The sequence below is a fragment of the Arvicola amphibius genome, chromosome X (genome assembly GCF_903992535.2).
Source record: "Arvicola amphibius chromosome X, mArvAmp1.2, whole genome shotgun sequence".
NCBI lineage: Eukaryota > Metazoa > Chordata > Mammalia > Rodentia > Cricetidae > Arvicola > Arvicola amphibius.
In genome coordinates, this window is record NC_052065.1 from 44,002,163 (window position 1) to 44,020,078 (window position 17,916).

The window sequence follows — 17,916 nt, forward strand, 5'->3', positions numbered from 1 at the left end:
CAAACCTGGGCCAAATCTGTGGGCATTGCTGGCAGCACGGCATTATAGGCAAGGCCATCATGTTAACATCTAGATTTAAAAACAAACAAACAAAAAAATCAGGTGATACCTATGTTTAAAACCTTAGGAAAAAAGAAGGCTGCCCTTTCTGTTCAAACTTGAATCGTGCAGCACCAGAAGCCTCCCTTCCTGAAAGAACAGAGATGTTCCCATGGACCTCAGCTGAGGAACTGAAGGAGCTCTTCAGCAGAGGAAAGGGGCACTGGGCCAAGGGCCTGGGGAATGTTCTCAGCAGGAGGTGGAAGTCAGTGCCCTCACCCTGGAGCAGAAGTAGCTCCCTGTCAGACAGGAAGTGGGGTGGCACGTAGAAGTGACAGGGGAGGAGGACCAGGTAAGACAAGGTGGCCTTTCCTCTGCCAGGATCCCTGACCTACCAAGCAGGGCCTGGCACTGCTACACTCTAGAACAGGCTCCCAGCTAGCAGGAGCAGCATAGGTGGCCAATGGGGTGTGTTCCACAGGACAGCAGAGATGGTTTCATGCTCTGACTTCCTAAGGGTCTCATTAGTCTCTACGAGTAGACTGGTGGCCAAGTTGCCGGTCATCGTAAGTACTATAGCGCTTGACGTGAATGCGGCGGACACGGTCCCGCAGTTCAAAGGTATCTTCATCTTCACTGGGGGAAGCCTGACTGCGGCTCCGGCTTGTGGCCTCCAGCAAGGAATTGTCAAGGACTCTAGGGGTCTCATAGAGTAAGATGTTGAGAGTCTCCTCATAGATTCGGGCCTCTGGGAATTCCACCTTGGTCTGCTTCTTCTCTGTGGCATACACGATGGAGGTACAGCAAACCTCTGCCAGCTTGCGACCCTGGCCATAGAAAGACCAGCAGCAAATTTCATCACCAATCATGTCCTTGATGAAGAGCACATGACCATTGAAGCGCAGTGACAGCTTGTCGAAGAGTTCAATGTTTTTCAGTAGGTGATCATCAGAATTGCCGGTGTATGAGTACTTGTTATTGCTCCTGTTGTGCAGCAGCTTCACCACAGGCTTTGTGGAGGATTGGATGAGCCTGTCCTCCTCTCTCAGGGAGGTGATGATGGGGATGTTGCACACAGGCTGGTAGGAGTCTTTCTTGCCCTGAAGGGCAGTCTGGCACATATTCACTAGCCCTTGAATGAGGTAATATTTTGCTTCAGCCATCAATTCCTGGATTTCTTGCCGGTTTTGTGGGAGGGTAATGGTGTCATCTTGGAGGTAATTCAAGATGGTGCCAAAATGCTTTCCACATCTGTCTATGAGGATCCAGCCTTCTTTGTCGGTCAACACCTCCATGCCCCCACTGAACATGGCCTTGAGCATCATGTCGTGTGGGTTAGGGCCCGCACTGTGGTGTAGTACAGGGAGCCACCCACATTAAGCTGCATGTACTTGTTGCCCAGCTCGCCACCCTTGAAGCCACTTATCTTGGGCTTGGCCCCTGAGGCTGGGCACAGACAGGTGTCCCCTGACAACTCCCGCTGCAGGTAGATCACCCCACGGCAGGAGGTAGGACTGGAAGGCTCTACCGTGGTGGAGGTGGTCACGAATGAGTGGCCCACAGAGGCCAGGACCTCATACTCTCAGTGCGTCCGTGAGGATGCCCCTTTTCTCAGCCGAGTGGCGAGCAAACTCGGAGCCGCCTCTGGCCTGTGGTTGCCTGCAATCTCGGCTGTGAGCTCACATCCTGCGCCTGCCGACTCCGGACCTACAACCGAGCCCTACAGCTAGGGAAACATATTACCCAAAATAATTCTTCCACAAAGAAGTTATGCCCCATTTCTCAGGTGAGTGAATTGAGTTGCATGTGTGAGATGACTACTGTTGTCATGAAAAAAAAATCAAACTCACATGATATTTGGAGAGATACGGAGCTGTGTGTATGCTTCTAAGATCAGGACGGAGAGAAAGTAGGAGAAAAGAGAATTTCAAATAAAGCATAGGAACTAGATGAAAAACGAAAATTTGAATTTTCTGAATACATTGTCTCAGCCTTTTCAAAGTGGTGGTGATTTTCCTCTAGGGTTCATGACCTCAGTGTGACACTTAGCTTCATAAAGCACTTAACTGAACAGAGAAACCCAGGGAGCATAGAACAAAAAAAAGAGATGAAATGGAGGTGCACGTGATAGGTTGTAGAATTTACCTGGAGGTGAGGAACTTACTTTCAAACGGAGAAGGTTGACGGGCTCAGTTACCTTCTGGGGTTAGGACCACAGGGTCAGTCATGACCCAGCTCAACAACAGTTACAGTGCCTTTTATCGTGGCACTTAGACTCAGGAAATGTTCTTTTTATTCTTTTTAATAGAATGCTTTTATTAATTCTCGAGACAGTCACAATGGATACAATGTGGTTTGGATCTTATTCACTACCTGTTCCACCCCCTTACTCCTCTAAACTTTGTATCCTCTACTTTTAAATAACCACTGAGTACCATTTGTGTTGCATATATACTCATGGGTGTTGTGCCTCCCACAGTAGCACAGTGAACCTTCCAGGAGCTACACCACATCCTTAAAGAAAACTGACTTCGCCTTCCCCAGAAGCCATCAGCTGTCAGTAGCGCCTCAGTTAGGGATGGTGGCTCATGAGTAGATTATTGATTGGTTTGATCTTGTGCAAGTCTTTTCCAAGAAACCACAGCTGCTATGAGTTCATGAGTTGAAAGGATTTTTTTATGTCCAAAAGGATTTTGCCCTGGTCTTCACTAACCCCTTGCTCTGACAGTTTTCCTTCCTCCTTTACCTCAATGGATCCCTGAGCCCTGGGGGTTGTGATCAAAATGCTTCATTTGAGACTGACCACTCCACAGACATGAATCTGTGTACCTTGAACTATTGTGAGTTCCTGCATTAACCGTCATCATTGTACAAAGAAACTTCTGTATAAGGTCTGAGAGCTACTGCCATTTCTCTCCATTAACCACCAGAATTGATTCTAAGACTCTTGCTGAAGACAGCATATGCTTCAATCACAGGCCAGGAAGAAATCAAGTTTGTATTGACCAGGAACCTTCTTTCCTGCTTGATGGCATCCATAGTTTGGGGAGGTGCTAAACAGACTGCTGAGGAAGAAAAGTCATCTGTTGATGGACATCTTAGCTAAATTCAATTCTCAGATACTGTGAATAGAGCAGCAATGAACACAGGACAGCAAGTATTGCTGTAGTAGGCTATAGAGTCCTTTGCATATACACCTTGGAGTGGTATATCTGGGTTGCATGGTAGTTCTAGTTTTAATTTATGAAAAGCCTCCACACTGGTTTCTATAATACCTGCACTGGTTTTATACTCTCACCAAGAGTAGATAAGAGTTCCTCTTTTACCACATCCTCACCAGATTTTGTTGTCATTTATTTTTATTGATAAAGTGACCAAGGTAAAATAGAATCTCAAAGTAACTTTAATTTGGATTTTTCTCAGGGCTAGAGATATTGAAATGGGATATATATATATATATATATATATATATATATATATATATCCTATAGTTCTCTCCAAACTGTTTCCTGTTTTTTGTTGGGCAAAGTAATTTTGGGGTGTATCCACAGTGACCTTTCAGGGAGTCTTGGTCCATCAAATAACATTAGTGTGGAGGGATTTCAGAGGTATTCTTCCTCTGTAGAACCAAAAGAAGAACCTCTTTTCCAAAACATCATATCCTTAGACTCAAATTCTGAAGTCAAGATACCTTTAAAGTATATATGTTGGTTACTTAGCTCCTTCACAATCAAAAATTCAAAGAAAACACAATAATATACATAATCCAGATTCTCTATGTACATTTCACCTTTATGTAGCTTAATTGTTTTTACTCTATTACTTTTAATATTTATTTTATTATCTTTACTCCTTTAATTTCTGACTGTCTGTACTCTGTCTCTTTACAGCTTGTGTTTTATTTTTATAAACCATTTACTGTTTTTTATAACTCTCAATACTTTTTTGTTTTTCTCCCAAGCCTGTGTACATTTTTTAACACATTATGTCTTGTTTAGAGGTCTTTAGTGTCTCAATCTGTCCTATTGTATATTTGTAATCCTTTTCTGTCCTAGAGAGCTTTTAAAATGGTAAGCAGCTTGGTCACAGTGGCCCTGGGTACTGGCTCTGCCTCTCTCTGCTTTTCAAACTGGCAGAAGTACCATTTAATGCCAGCTCTGTGACCACCAGGTAAGAACCATGATCACCAGTTTAACTCTGAGAAGGAGCATGCAGCACATACACCCTTTTTATCTAGCAATAGCTAAATCTGCCATGCAGCACAATGCAGTCTGGAAATATCTCTGTGTATGGTGACAGGAATCCACCATGCTTTCCTGCCTATGCATGCCTAGTAGACCTGATTCCACTGCCTGCCCAGGTGGGGAGCACTGAACTATGGGCATGGTCTCAGCTACTTTGCTCCCAAACCCGAGTGGGCACATAAGCACCTGGGCCCACAAACGCCATTCAAGTGCTTGGCTTCCTAAAAGAGCCAGAGTCCACACTGGCAGCATGGCCCAGGAAACCGCCATTTAAAACCCACACTTTTTTTTTGCTACTACCACTGAATCAGGATGACCTCTCTTAAAGGAGCTGTAGCATGCTGCCAGCTGAAAAATAAAAGTATGACTAAACTTTGTTTTTTGTGTGTCTAGGGTTCCTTTCAAGCTTCCTCAGGTTTTACGTGGATGTACTCGACCACGTTGTAGCACCAATTTGTAGTAGGAGGCTGCTTATTTGTTCCCGGCTTCTCAGCCCCCAAATAATCACTCAGAAACTATATTATTTAAATCACCGCTTGGCCCATTAGCTCTAGATTCTTATTGGATAACTCTTACATATTAATTTAACCCATTTCTAGTTATCTGTGTATTACCACGTGGCTGTGGCTTATCACTTATGTGTTCTAACATCTCTCTCCAGCGGGGCTACATGGCTTCTCTCTGAACCTTCCTTTTTTTCTCCCAGCATTCACTTTAGTTTTCCCCACCTACCTATATTCTGCCTTGCACAGGCCCAAGACAGTCCTTTAATAACCAATGGTATTCACAGCATACAGAGGGAATCCCACATCAGCAGAGCAAGCAACTTTCAAAATCATAGAAATGACAGAGACACAGGTAGCTGTCTGGACATTTCCCAAGATTCCTCTGCAACATTGGGGCATCCATCTTTGGCCTATAGGCCCATAGTATCCAGCAGACTTTTCTATGAAGCAGGAAATTTGAAGATCTGTTTTACCTTGAAATGGCCAAGTTTATTAGTTGTTGTCTTTTGTGTCATGAAGAATGTCTGGCAGTTTTTTCTGTGAGGCAAGAACCCTGAAGGACCATCTCCTCTTTTGGGAAGTTTAGCAGTCACTTTTTGTGGGTCCTGCATGTCCAGTTCATATAATATAACATCAAACAGTACAGGCAAGAACAGTTTCTTGCCCAAATGGCTAGCCTTGTCATATTAAAGGCAAATTCCATAACTATTTGTTCGTCAACCTCTCTGATGTAATTGGTGCTGCCAGAAGTAGACATGTCTCATGTTGAGAAAAGTCCAAGTTCTTAAAATATTTTAAATGCCATATTCTGTAGGTCTTTGAAAGGGTTGAATAATACCTATCCATCTGCAATATATCTCTGTACATCTAGAAACCCTAACTAATATAACTACAAGCTTGACTATTATAGATGACTATATATTAATCTGTATTTTAACTATAAATTACATTTTTAAATGAGCTGCACAAACACAATACCTTTAATAAGAACAAAATATATATACACAGTGTAACCACATCAACCTTAAATTTTTATCAGTAGATCAATATCCATACCAATAGAAAGTATTCATCTCTATATCATATCCTCCTTATTTTTTAATAGAACTTGGGTGTGACCATTAATCATTTGCAATCAACCCACTTTAAATGAAAACAATCATTTATAAACAATATTTGGGAATTTGGGTGTAGTTTTTTAGACTACTCCCTGCTGATTTGGGGCACTGTTAATCAGGTCTTTTATGGGGTATTCTTTGTGATTAGTCCATCTCAGCCATCAGTCCTGAAGCTGTTGTAGATGTTGGACCACTTAGGTCATCACTTTAGGAAGTCTTGTTTGATCAAACCATATTAGCCTGGAAGGAATCCACAGGTTCTTATCTTTTGTGGAAACAAACACAGAACCTCTTTTAAAAGTAACATATCAGCCGGGCGGTGGTGGCGCACGCCTTTAATCCCAGCACTCGGGAGGCAGAGGAAGGCGGATCTCTGTGAGTTCGAGGCCAGCCTGGTCTACAAGAGCTAGTTCCAGGACAGGCTCTAAAAAAAACTACAGAGAAACCCTGTCTCGAAAAACCAAAAAAAAAAAAAGAAAGAAAAATAAAAGTAACATATCCTTAGACTTAAATTTTGAAGTCAAGATACCTTTGAAATATATATGTTGTTTTTGTTTTGTAGTCCCTACCATCAAATGTCTCTCTGCAGTCAAAAAGTTTAAAGAAAACACAATAGTATAGTATACATAATTCAGTCTCTCTGTATATGTTTTATCTTTATGTGGCTTTTTATTACCTTTATTCTTTTAAATTATATCTACCTATACTCTTTTATATAATTTTTACTGTCCTTTAAAGACTTTGTTTTATTTTTAAAACCATTTATTTTTTATAACTATCTATATTTTTAAGCCCTATTTTGCCAAGTGTAAATGAATTAAATATTACAACTATAATTCTTGCTTGATAACTGTTTTGTTTATGTAATTTTTCTATGTTAAACTTAAAACCTCACTTTTTATTTAGAAAAAAGGGGGAGATATGTGGGATTCCCCTCTGTATGCTATGAATATGTTTTAATTACCATTGGTTATTAAAGAAGCTGTTTCAGCCAATGGCTTAGTAAAGTAAAGCCAGGCAGGAAATCCAAACAGAGATATAGAGAGAAAGTAGGTGGAGTCGGAGAGATGCCATGTAGCTGCCGAAGGAGAAAGATGCCAGCCACCAGCCAGAACCTTACTGGTAGGCCACAACCTTGTGGAGATACACGGATTAATAGGAATAGGTTAATTTAAGATGTAAGAGTTATCTAGAAATATGCCTAAGTGATTGGCCAAACAGTGTTATAATTAATATAGTTTCTGTGTTATTATTTGGGTCTTGGCAGCTGGGAAATGAACAAGCATTCTCCACCTCTACAAGCTTGTTTAATAAAGTGGAAGTTCTCCTCCAAGATCCATGCGTTCAGTAACCCTGGTAGTTTGCTTGGTTTCCTATACCAGGCAGGATTTTCCTCTTGTTGAGCAGGCATTATATTAAATTGAAGAACCGTTTCACCACTGCACTCTTAGAATTATGTTGCCATTGTGGTACACAGGCATCATAGCTGGCCAGGACTGTTTATTGCTTCCCTCCTTTGGAAATTTGCATGGTGACTTCTGGTGCCATGAAAACTGGTATTCAGGAAGTAGGAAATAAGGTTAGATTCAGCTCAGGAGCCTCTTGTCTCTGTGTCTATGTGCATGGTGTATTCAGCAGTAAGGATTTACCTTCCACCTCTGGGAGGCAACAAAGGGTGATAGCAATAGAATGTTTGTTTGAAGGGGTCTCTTTGATAAGACAGGCCAACAACTCAAAAAGGGATTCTCATGCCTGATGTTGGAGGTTCTGCTAGGTAGTCTTTTGCTCCTGGAAGGAACATTGCCAGCAAAGATGAGAAAATTTCATTTAAGCTATATATGAATATTTATACACAGACTTATAAATGTATTATATTTACTTTAGGTAGATAGTTAATAGTACAATTTTTTAGACATCTTTACTGTTACTATTTTGTCCTCCTTCCTCTATATTTATTTCCATCACATTCCCTAATTAGAGCCCCAATTTTTCCTATTTTCCCAATAAGATCACTGTACCCTCATATTCCCTTTTTTATTACTCCCCCTCCTTACCCTGACAATGGTCACTCTTCACTTTCCTGGTTTCTGTAGTTATTCTGAGATAAATGTGTCCACCCATGAAGGTTTGGAGAGAGAAGCTGCTGTAGACAGAGAACATGCAATGTTTGTCTTTCTGGGTCTTGGTAATTCACTCAATATGATCACTTCTAGTTCCATCCGTTTACCTGCAATATTCATAATTTCATTACATAGGGTATGTGTACTACATTTTCATTATCTATTCATCAGTTGCAGTACATTTAGGTTACTTCAATTTTCTAGCTATTGTGAATCAAGTAGCAAGTATCTGTGGAGTAGGATGTCCAGTCTTTTGGATCCATGCTGAGGAGTGGAACAGCTGAGTCATATAGAAGTTTATTTTTAGTATTGATTAAATCACTGCTTGGCCCATTAGCTCTAGCTTCTTATTGGCTATCTCTTACATATTAATTTAACCCATCTCCATTAATATGTACATCACCACAAGGTCATGGCCAACCAGCAAAGTTTTAGCAGGTCTATCTCTGGTGGTGGATCCATAGCAACTCTCTGACTCTGCCCTTCTTTCTCCCAGCATTCAGTTCAGTCCTCCCTGCCTACCTAATTTCTGCACTATCAACAGGCAAAGGCAGTTTCATTATTCATTAATGGTAATCACAGCACACAGAGGGGACTCCCACATCACCAAAGAGAAGTAAAATGGCTATATTTGAGAAAAGGTATCAAAAACACAGACAAAAATAACCTTTTGATAAAATTGGGCAGGGAAAATAAAATACTCCCATGTAAGAATGAAATTAGATCACCACCTCTCACCTTGCACACAAATCAATTAAAATTATAGTAAATATATTAACTTAAAACACACTATAATTGGTAAAAACTAAAAATGCTAAGGGAAAATACATTGGGACATAGCTTGCATTTCTGAATAGAACCCCAGTAGCATAGGAACGTGATCCCTAGAATTCACAAATTGAATCAGACCAAATTTATAAACTTCAGAACAGCAGAAGTCCTCTTAATCATATGTATGTGCTTATGTGCACATCCACAGTATGTTAATGATTGACTGTACTCAGAGTCAAAGGGATCTGGCTCCCCAAATGATAAAGACTCCTGATCAGTTCAGCTTGAAGAGCTCTGGAAAATAAGTAAATGCCATTTCAGTCATAGTGAAGCTACACAGATATTTTCTAACACCTAAAGAAAACATCAAGATTCAAGTATAGAATCAATTCAAGTCACAGAAAATTGGAAATGGTACACACAAAGTTTTAGATATGCTTTCTGGCATTATCTCTTGAATTTTGCATGTATACCTGAAGTATGGTATACATGGTTCTATATAATGATTGTGATCAATCTTACCTACAACTATAACCAATACTGTATCAGGTTACTTCCTCCATAACTGTAGTCAACAGAGCACTGAATCTGATGCATAGACAGAAATCATGTTGACATAAAGAACCACAGACTGAGAGAAGAAATTCAAATCAAATTACTGCTTTGCAGATGAGTAAACTGAGGCCGAAAATTGTTACAAAGCTAATTTGCATGTGGATCAGCAATTGCTTGATAGCAGTTCAATATCCCATCCCAGCAATTCATGAAGGAAAACTTCCATTTGGAGTTTTCTAAAAGCTCTATAAATGATTGTGCCAACTAATGATGGTGGGACGTTTTAGTGCCATTCAGTTTTCTTGTCAGAGAAAGTGACCCCCTGGGGAGGCAGGCAGAAAAGGCAGAAATCAGTCAATTAGCTGGAAGAAGGAAAATTAACAATGCAGGCATAGAAAACCAGCTCACTTTACCTGCTGCCAACTCTCAGATAAGAAGCAAGCACACAATCACCTAAAACAGGAGTAGCGCTTAATATTTTTCTAAGGGTTTAAATGTTGCCATTTACTAGTGATTACCTCTTTGAATAGATGTAATAAAATATATTACTGGTATTTAAAATAAATTTCATATTTTATTCTGACAATTATGTTCTTTCTCTCCAGTCTCTGAATATAATTAATTAAAGAGTAATGGTTCTGTTATCAAAAAAATGTTTTAATGGTTACATTATTAAAGTACTAAGAGAAAATTATTTCTAACAAAATGCATTTTATTTAACTAATTAAATAATTTTCTATTTTACACTTGGTGAGGAAAAGAGAGGTAGAAAGTAATTTCAAGACTTCTGACATGAACAATTCAGAGGCTAAGTTTATATAATTATAAAACCCTAATAATCGTGGAAGGTTATTGGCAAATAAGGCTGAAGTCATCTCCTCTCCCATGCCCTGTCTTAATTATTTCCCACCTACTTTGACTTAGTGTTTGTTTATGTGACCTTCTCTAGTTAGTGGTAAGCTAGCACATGTGACATAAGCAAAGACTGTAAAAGTCCTTGTACTCTAGGACTTGCCTTTCTAGTTCTTAGGAATGCTATAATAATGCCCGTATTCAAGATCCCAGGTTGTTGTACTACATGGCAAGAGACATGTAACCAAGTTATTGCCTGCCTCATCTGACATAACTGATGGCTAGAACTGTAAACAATGCCATCTGAGATCAGTCAGTCTCATTCAACATTACCTGGACCAAAATGGATAGCCAACTCATAGAAAATGATTGATATTTACCTTTTCTGTTGTTTTTATTGAGTTATACACTTTCCTCCATTCCCCTCCCTTCCTTCCCTCTCCTCTTCTAGACAAAAACATATTGAGCGAAGTAACCCAGGCCCAGAAAGACAAATACAATATACACTCACTCATAAATGGCATTTAGATATAAAGCAAAGAAAAACCAGCTTACAGTACACAAGCCCAGAGAAGCAGGTAACAAGGAGAACCCAAAGACAGACATACATGGATATACATAGGAAGGAGAGAAAGACCAGATCTCCTGAATAAATTGGGAGTGTGAGGGTCATGGGAGATGATATTTAGCTTTTTAAAGGCATGTAAGCCATTGGGTTTAGGGTTATTTTGTTATATAGCAAGGAATTATGAAAAACGGATTATGAACATGAGGGAGAAGGAGAGAGGGAGAGATAGAGGGGGAGGAAGGAGGGAGGGAGGGAAGGAGAGAGAAAGTGTGTGTGTGTAAGGGAGTACATGGAATGGGCTGGAGGTGAGAAATGATATGATTATATTTTAATTTCAAAGAACTTTGAAACTTTGAAAAGGTATGAACTACAAAAATTACATTTATAAAGGGGGAAAGACTACTCAATAACCGTGACTCTTCCTTTTACCAAACATCAGTGAAAGTCACTCTCAGAGTTATATAGATTTTCTGTTTCCACTCATTTTCTTCTGAACGCCCTCATTTTTCTGTAGTCAGATTTGTTGTAATGAATAAAACACCATGACCAGAAACAATTTGGGGAAGAAAGGGTTTATTTTACTTATATTTCCAGGTAACAGTCCATCAGTGAGGGAAGTCATGGCATGAATTCAAGCAGGACAGGAACCTGGAAGTAGGAGCAGATGCTGAGACCATGGAAGAGTGCTGCTTACATACTAGCTTCTCATAGCTTGTTCATCTTATAAAAACCCAGGACTGGTGTGGGAGAATGGTCTGTATTCTGTCAATTATATTTTAAATAAACATTGATTGGCCATTAGCCAGGAAGGAAGTATAGGAGGGACAACCAGACAGAAAGTAGAGGTGGGTCAATGACAACAGGAGTATTCTGGGAAGAAGGAAGCTTTTTCAGCAGTTGTGAGCCCGCCACAGAAGCAAGATGTGACTGCCTTGCTGAAAAAGGTACCGAGCAATGTGACTAGCATAGATAAGAATAATGGGCTAATATAAGTTATAAGAGTTAATAAGAATCCTAAGCTAATGGGCCAATCAGTTTATAGTTAATGTAGACCTCTGTATGATTTCTTTAGGACTTAACTATTGTGGGAACCGGGCAGGACAGAAACCCCAACAACACAGGACCACCCACCCAGTGTTGGTATCACCCACAGTGGGTTAGGCCCTTCCCCATTGATCACTAATTAAGAAACTGTCCCATAGGCTTGCCTACAGCCCATCTTCGAAGTCATTTTTTCAATTGTGGCTCCCTCGTCTCAGATGACTACAGCTTGTGTTAAGTTGATATAAAACAAGCCATCACAATGTTTGCCCGATTTTCCTAATATAACACAAAATTTATTAGTTTTTGTTTTGCTTCCCTATGTGTTGGAAATACTATTCAATAACCCTTTATTGAATAAATTAGTAGTGGTCAATTTTAAAATTAGTATAGGTATATGCTGGCACTTATTTTCTTATACATTTTCTTATTTCAATATTCCAGTGTATCAAAAATATATGAGGTACCTTATGCCTTAAACTATTATTACAAATATTCCCATCCTTGGAACAGTCTGTGGTCACTGCCATCTGTAAACTGCTTAATGAATGCTACTATAGAATTAGGTTCTCTGGTCACAAAGAAATGAAATCCTTTAGTGATAAAAGTAATAGAAATTTCTCCTACATTTTTCTCTTGCTGTTGATATTAAAAACAACAGATCAGAGTCGGCATTTTAGAACACAATGAGAAGCACAGGAATTAAAATTCTGCTGGATGCTTTCATTTGGCCTCTCATGTACTTTGTACCAATCTGTACTCTGTTCTGTAACTCCCCTCCCCACCACTACGGAGTCTCTTCCCTGGCTTAAGATTTGGTTCAAACAGTAGAAGCAGTAGCAGAAGAATGGGAGACACACAAGAAATGAGAACAGGCCAGGTAACTCTTCCCTTGCTGAACTTTCTGCTGCCCATACCCCTCTTCCTAAGGCCAATATTCAGCTTATATAACCGAGAGTTATGCTAACAAACTACTAAATGAGATCCTAAGAAACAGTCACACTTGGGCAGACACAGAGAAAATGGATAACTTTGAGCCTCTCTTATTGGAGGAGACAAACTCTGCAGTTTCTCCTCCAAGCAACTGGTTATTCCAATCACAGTTGTGGTTTTGGTGCTGGTATTTTTCCAGAACCAAATAAATAGAACATATGTTACTACATACTTTTTTCTCCATCAAAACTTTTTAGTCATCGAATCTGTCATGGCAGGTAGCATCCCCAAATGAAAGCTCCCATAACACCATATGAAACCATAACACCATATGAACAAGTGCAAATTCTAGGAAATGAAACCTTACCAGAAAAAGCTATAATTATTTTTTCTGGAATTTAGGCAGCATGTATGGGAGGAGCTTTTGAGACTTTAATGAGGAATTCAGGTTACAGAAACTTGATCCAAATGCAGCAAGGCTATTGACACATCCTGGGTTTATTTCTCTAGCTACAGACTATACAGTGAAACACACACACACACAATTTACTGTGACTTCCTGATTTATGAAGTTAGGGCTCATATAGCAGTGAGGGTCAAATGGAAGTCCTAGGAATATCTCCTAGGTCACACCAGTATAGTAAAATTGAAGTAATGTTGCATGGAGTATTACACAGATAAATTACCACAGCCTAAGACTTGAAAATATCAGTACGGCTATTCCTATCCTTATTTGACTTGAGAATTTAGCTGGTCCTAGAATATAGATGATCACAGGCTTAACAAGATAATGATTCTAAACACAGCTGTGATTCTATATATGTTAAGTTTATAGGAACAGACTGACACCTGGCTTATAGCCACTGACTTAACAAAAACGTTTAAGTCATTTCTATCAGCAATGATGATCAGAAGCCATTTGCCTTCACACCAGGGACAACAGTTTAACTAAGTCTATGCAGGGATATGCTCACATGTTCTCTTCCATAATAGAGTCTGGAGAGGACTTGATCATTTTGATTTCCTGTAGAATATCATTCTGATACAGTATGATTATGACATTGAGGTAATTGGACCCAGTGAGTAGGTACAGTCTGTAAGTAGTAAGTAAGCAGTCAAGATATATGTATGGCAGAGGGTAGATGATGACACCACAAGAAATCCAATCTAGCTGCATCATTTACATATCTAGATGTATGTAGTGTGAAGTATGTTGGGATATATCATCTCTAAAAGAGAGCAACTGCTTTTCCTTACAGACTATCATAATGATGTTGGATTTAATGTCATATATATATTTGGCTCTGCTTCTTGAACACAGTAAGGTAGACCTTGGATAAGATAAAACTCGATCTGTAGTGTTTATCTCTCAACAGAGTCATAGGGGAAGTGTGTGAGAGCAAACAACAGAAATGCACCAAGTCTCTGATAGATCTCAGCAGCAGAATCTTCTACCAACAATATTTTTGAAGACATCTTGCCTGCTGCTAGATACTATTGGAAGGCGAAAGCCTGACCAAGATGCTGCCAGCTTGGTGTTACCTATTCTTTATGTTCATAAAATTGGATTTCAAAGTAGAATATTCTTTCATATTTGAAATTGTATATACAATATTGGATTGAGCAAGTCCAGGAAAGACATAAATAAGATGCACAATGTGTAGGCTTAGACTCTTTGTCACATACCTGTGTTTTGCCATATTGTTTTTAATCCACATATATGACTTCCAATAGAGTTCTCTTTGACCAGAAATAGAAGCAAAATTTTAGACCTGGTTCACATATGGATCTTCATAGCATCCTAACACTAGAGAGAAGTCGAATGCTATTACAATTTATAGTCCTATGCACAGGTGGCCTTGAAAGGCATTGGTGAAGGATAAACTGCCCAGAGAACACAAATTCAAGTTGTAAATATAGTTGTCCACTTCCTTTAGTGGGAGAGACAGCTTATAATAACATTCCATAGTAGTTCAAGGTGATTGACTATTAAGTTGGCTAGCTGGTGAGAGGCTTGGAAAGAATAAGATTGAAAATTAAATGACAATCAGGAAAGGACATAGGCATAAGGGAGCATGGATTTATCAGAATAGAAATAGAGTTTGAAGAGATTTATAGTTCCATAAATGCCTAGCAGAGTTCATCTGCTTCATAGGTGGGCCCGCCCAGTGATTCATTGTTCAAGGCTAACTCTTCTGTGGATGTGTTAGTCTTTCTCCAACCACCTTCTTATGGTATAGCAGTGATTATAGCTTTCAACTGAACCAGTTTGCCTTCATGTTCTGCACCATCTTTCTTGGCCTCTGTATGTCCTGTTGTAAGAAACAATAGGTAGGCAATTTGCTAGCTATCTAGACAATATTTTTGTTTTTGTTTTTCTAGATGGGGCTTCTCTGCATAGCTTTGACGCCTGTAGCCCAGGCTGTCCTCGAACTCACAGAGATTCACCTGCCTCTGCCTTCTGAGTACTGGAATTAAAAGTGTACACTACCTTTAAGCATTCCTTATTTCTCCAGTTTAAGTGTTCCATCTATTTTTCACAAGAACATTGGCGCTGGGCTCTGATTCTTCTGCATGGACGGGCTCTGTGGGAGCCTTCTCAGCTTGGTCGATCACCTTCCTGGACCTGGGGGGAGTTGGGAGGACCTTGGACTTAGCATAGAGTGGGGAACCCTGATGGCTCCTTGGCCTTGAGAGGGAGGGAGGGGAGGTATGGGTGGAGGGGAGGGGAGGGAAGGGGGAGAAGGAGGGGCGGGAAGGGGGAGGAGGAGCGGAGGGAGGGGGAGGAGGAGGGAAGGAGATGGAAATTTTTAAATATAAAAAAAAAAAAAAAATAAACCAGCCGGGCGGCGGTGGCGCACGCCTTTAATCCCAGCACTCGGGAGGCAGAGGCAGGAGGATCTCTGTGAGTTCGAGACCAGCCTGATCTACAAGAGCTAGTTCCAGGACAGGCTCCAAAGCTACAGAGAAACCCTGTATCGAAAAAAAAATAAATAAATAAATAAAAATAAAAAATAAAAAAATAAAAAAAATAAACCATGAGAAAGAAAAAAAAGAACCTCAAATGACATAAAATATAGGAAAAAAATTTTAAAGTCTTTACAGTTACTTTCAATCATAGAGATGTGAATAAATTGCACAATCTGTTTAAAACACGGATTCCTTTTTTTCAGAATAGTGTGTGAAGTTGATTGCACAGTACCTGATACATCGCTCTTACTCAAAAAGTGGCAGTGCTTATTATTATCAGCATTTAATAAAGAAATCTATTTGAAATTTGCCAGGTTAAGTAGACACATGATTAATTTTTAAGAAGTAACACCATCAATTAACAGAAATAAGCACTAGAATCCTCTCTTGGAGTTCTGTCATGCTTCTGAAATATTTGCTGCATAGCAAGAGGTCTGTAATAACCGCAGAGGTCTTATTTCGTTTACTTTTCAGAACTCTATGAAGATTGCAATTGTAATCCTCATTTACAGAGATTAACTTGTGGGGAATGATACTGCCTGCAAATGTCAGGGTTGAGATTCAAATCTGAGGCTGTTAGACTCTCCGTATGTAAGCATTAGCCACTAGTGAATGCTGCCTTCACCAATCTACAAACCTCCATTCTGCCTTTTGCCATAGGCCTACAGGGGTCCTACCTTTCCCAGGTCCCTCTCAGTGTCAGGACTGTAGCAGGTGGCACATAATTTGGTTTCCACAGAAGCTTTTCATAAGGGCAAGATGACAGAGCCTGAAATTGCTGAGGTTTAACACTCTGTTTAATTACAATGTCCAGTGAAAATAGGAAACAGGAAGACAATGTCAGACACCTCCTGTCAAGAGATGTACCTAAGGAGCAGCGGCTTGAGGCATCCTGTCTGGAAATAAGTTGCCAAGGTCATCAATCAAGTATATTCTTTTGCAATTCGGACTGGTTTGTTAATAGATCACTTTGCATTTGATTTTGCTGCTTCACTGCCTTGTTTTCCCTTTCCTCTCATTTTTTGTTGCCCTGAAACTGCACCTATCAATTAATGTAACAAATTGTTCTGGTTTGCCTTAGAATAAGGGAGTCTTATAATGACAGAACAATTAGGCCTGAGACCAGGGAAAAGCAAACCTCACTGCCCTGACATTGATATTATTGGAAAGTTAGCAAAGAGTCTGGCTTCCTTTTTATATTCTGTTTTATTTATTATTTATTTGTTTATTTCAGGAATAGCTCTCTTTGCTTAGTATGAGGTTATTAAAAATTGTGAATCATCATATAAGGACAATTGCTTGCGATACCAATGGATGCCTTGTAACAATGAAACAATAAGTTTTGCTCAGATTATTATTTAAGGCATTTTTGTGGCCATCATAAGGCTTTCAAAACAACACTGATGGTGAATTTGCTGTCATCAGAAACTGGGTAAATTTTGGTAAACATCTATTCCAGTATACAATTATCACAGAACGACAAGAAATACTTATTGTGACTTAAAAGTAAATCATTCTCTTCAAGCTTATATTTTGAAAGTCTGTGACACTATTTTTGTAAGCTGTGGAATCTTTTGAAGGTGAAGCTTTAATTGGTAGAAGTAAATCATTAAGAATGGGCCTTTTGGGCTGGAGAGATGGCTCAAAGATTAAGAGTCCTGACTGCTCTTTCCAGAAGTCTTGAGTTCAGTCCCAGCAACCACATGGTAGACTTATTACCATCTGTAATGAGATCTGGCGCCCTCTTCTGGCCTGTAGGCATATATGCAGGCATATATAACAAGTCTTTTAAAAAAGAAATCTGCTGTTAAAAAAAAAGAATGGTCCTTTGATGTTTTCAGGCATCCCTAGTTCTAGTCACACTCCTTCAGCTTCCTGGTGTGCCGAGATGGCCAAAACCTTTTTGCCAGTATGAGCTCTCCATATGTTCCTCACCTTGACGAACTTAGACCTGAAACTATGAGGCAAATAAATCTTTCTACCAATAAATTGTTTCTGTCGGGAGTTTTGATCATAGGAACACGGTGACTAATATGAGGCTGAGTATGTAGCCTAAGCATTTCTCCTATACTGAAATCAGCCTAAGAACTAGGATGGGAACATTTGGAGAAGAGGAGGGGAGAAGGGAGGTAGTGGAAGGCAATGCAATGGGAGTTGGTTTGATAAAAATGCAGTATATGCAGATACAAAATTCTCAAA

At 39.7% G+C, this 17,916-nt stretch overlaps 1 protein-coding gene across 1 annotated transcript in view; it reads right to left on the reverse strand.

Annotated features, from left to right (window-relative positions):
• Positions 1 to 563: 563 nt before the first annotated feature.
• Positions 564 to 17,916, reverse strand: part of LOC119804217 (BTB/POZ domain-containing adapter for CUL3-mediated RhoA degradation protein 2-like) — a 33,797-nt gene continuing 16,444 nt past the window's right edge. Inside the window, 2 exon segments of the mRNA XM_042054319.1 lie at positions 564 to 1,372; positions 1,375 to 1,519. Coding sequence (XP_041910253.1) covers positions 564 to 1,372; positions 1,375 to 1,519 — 954 coding nt within the window.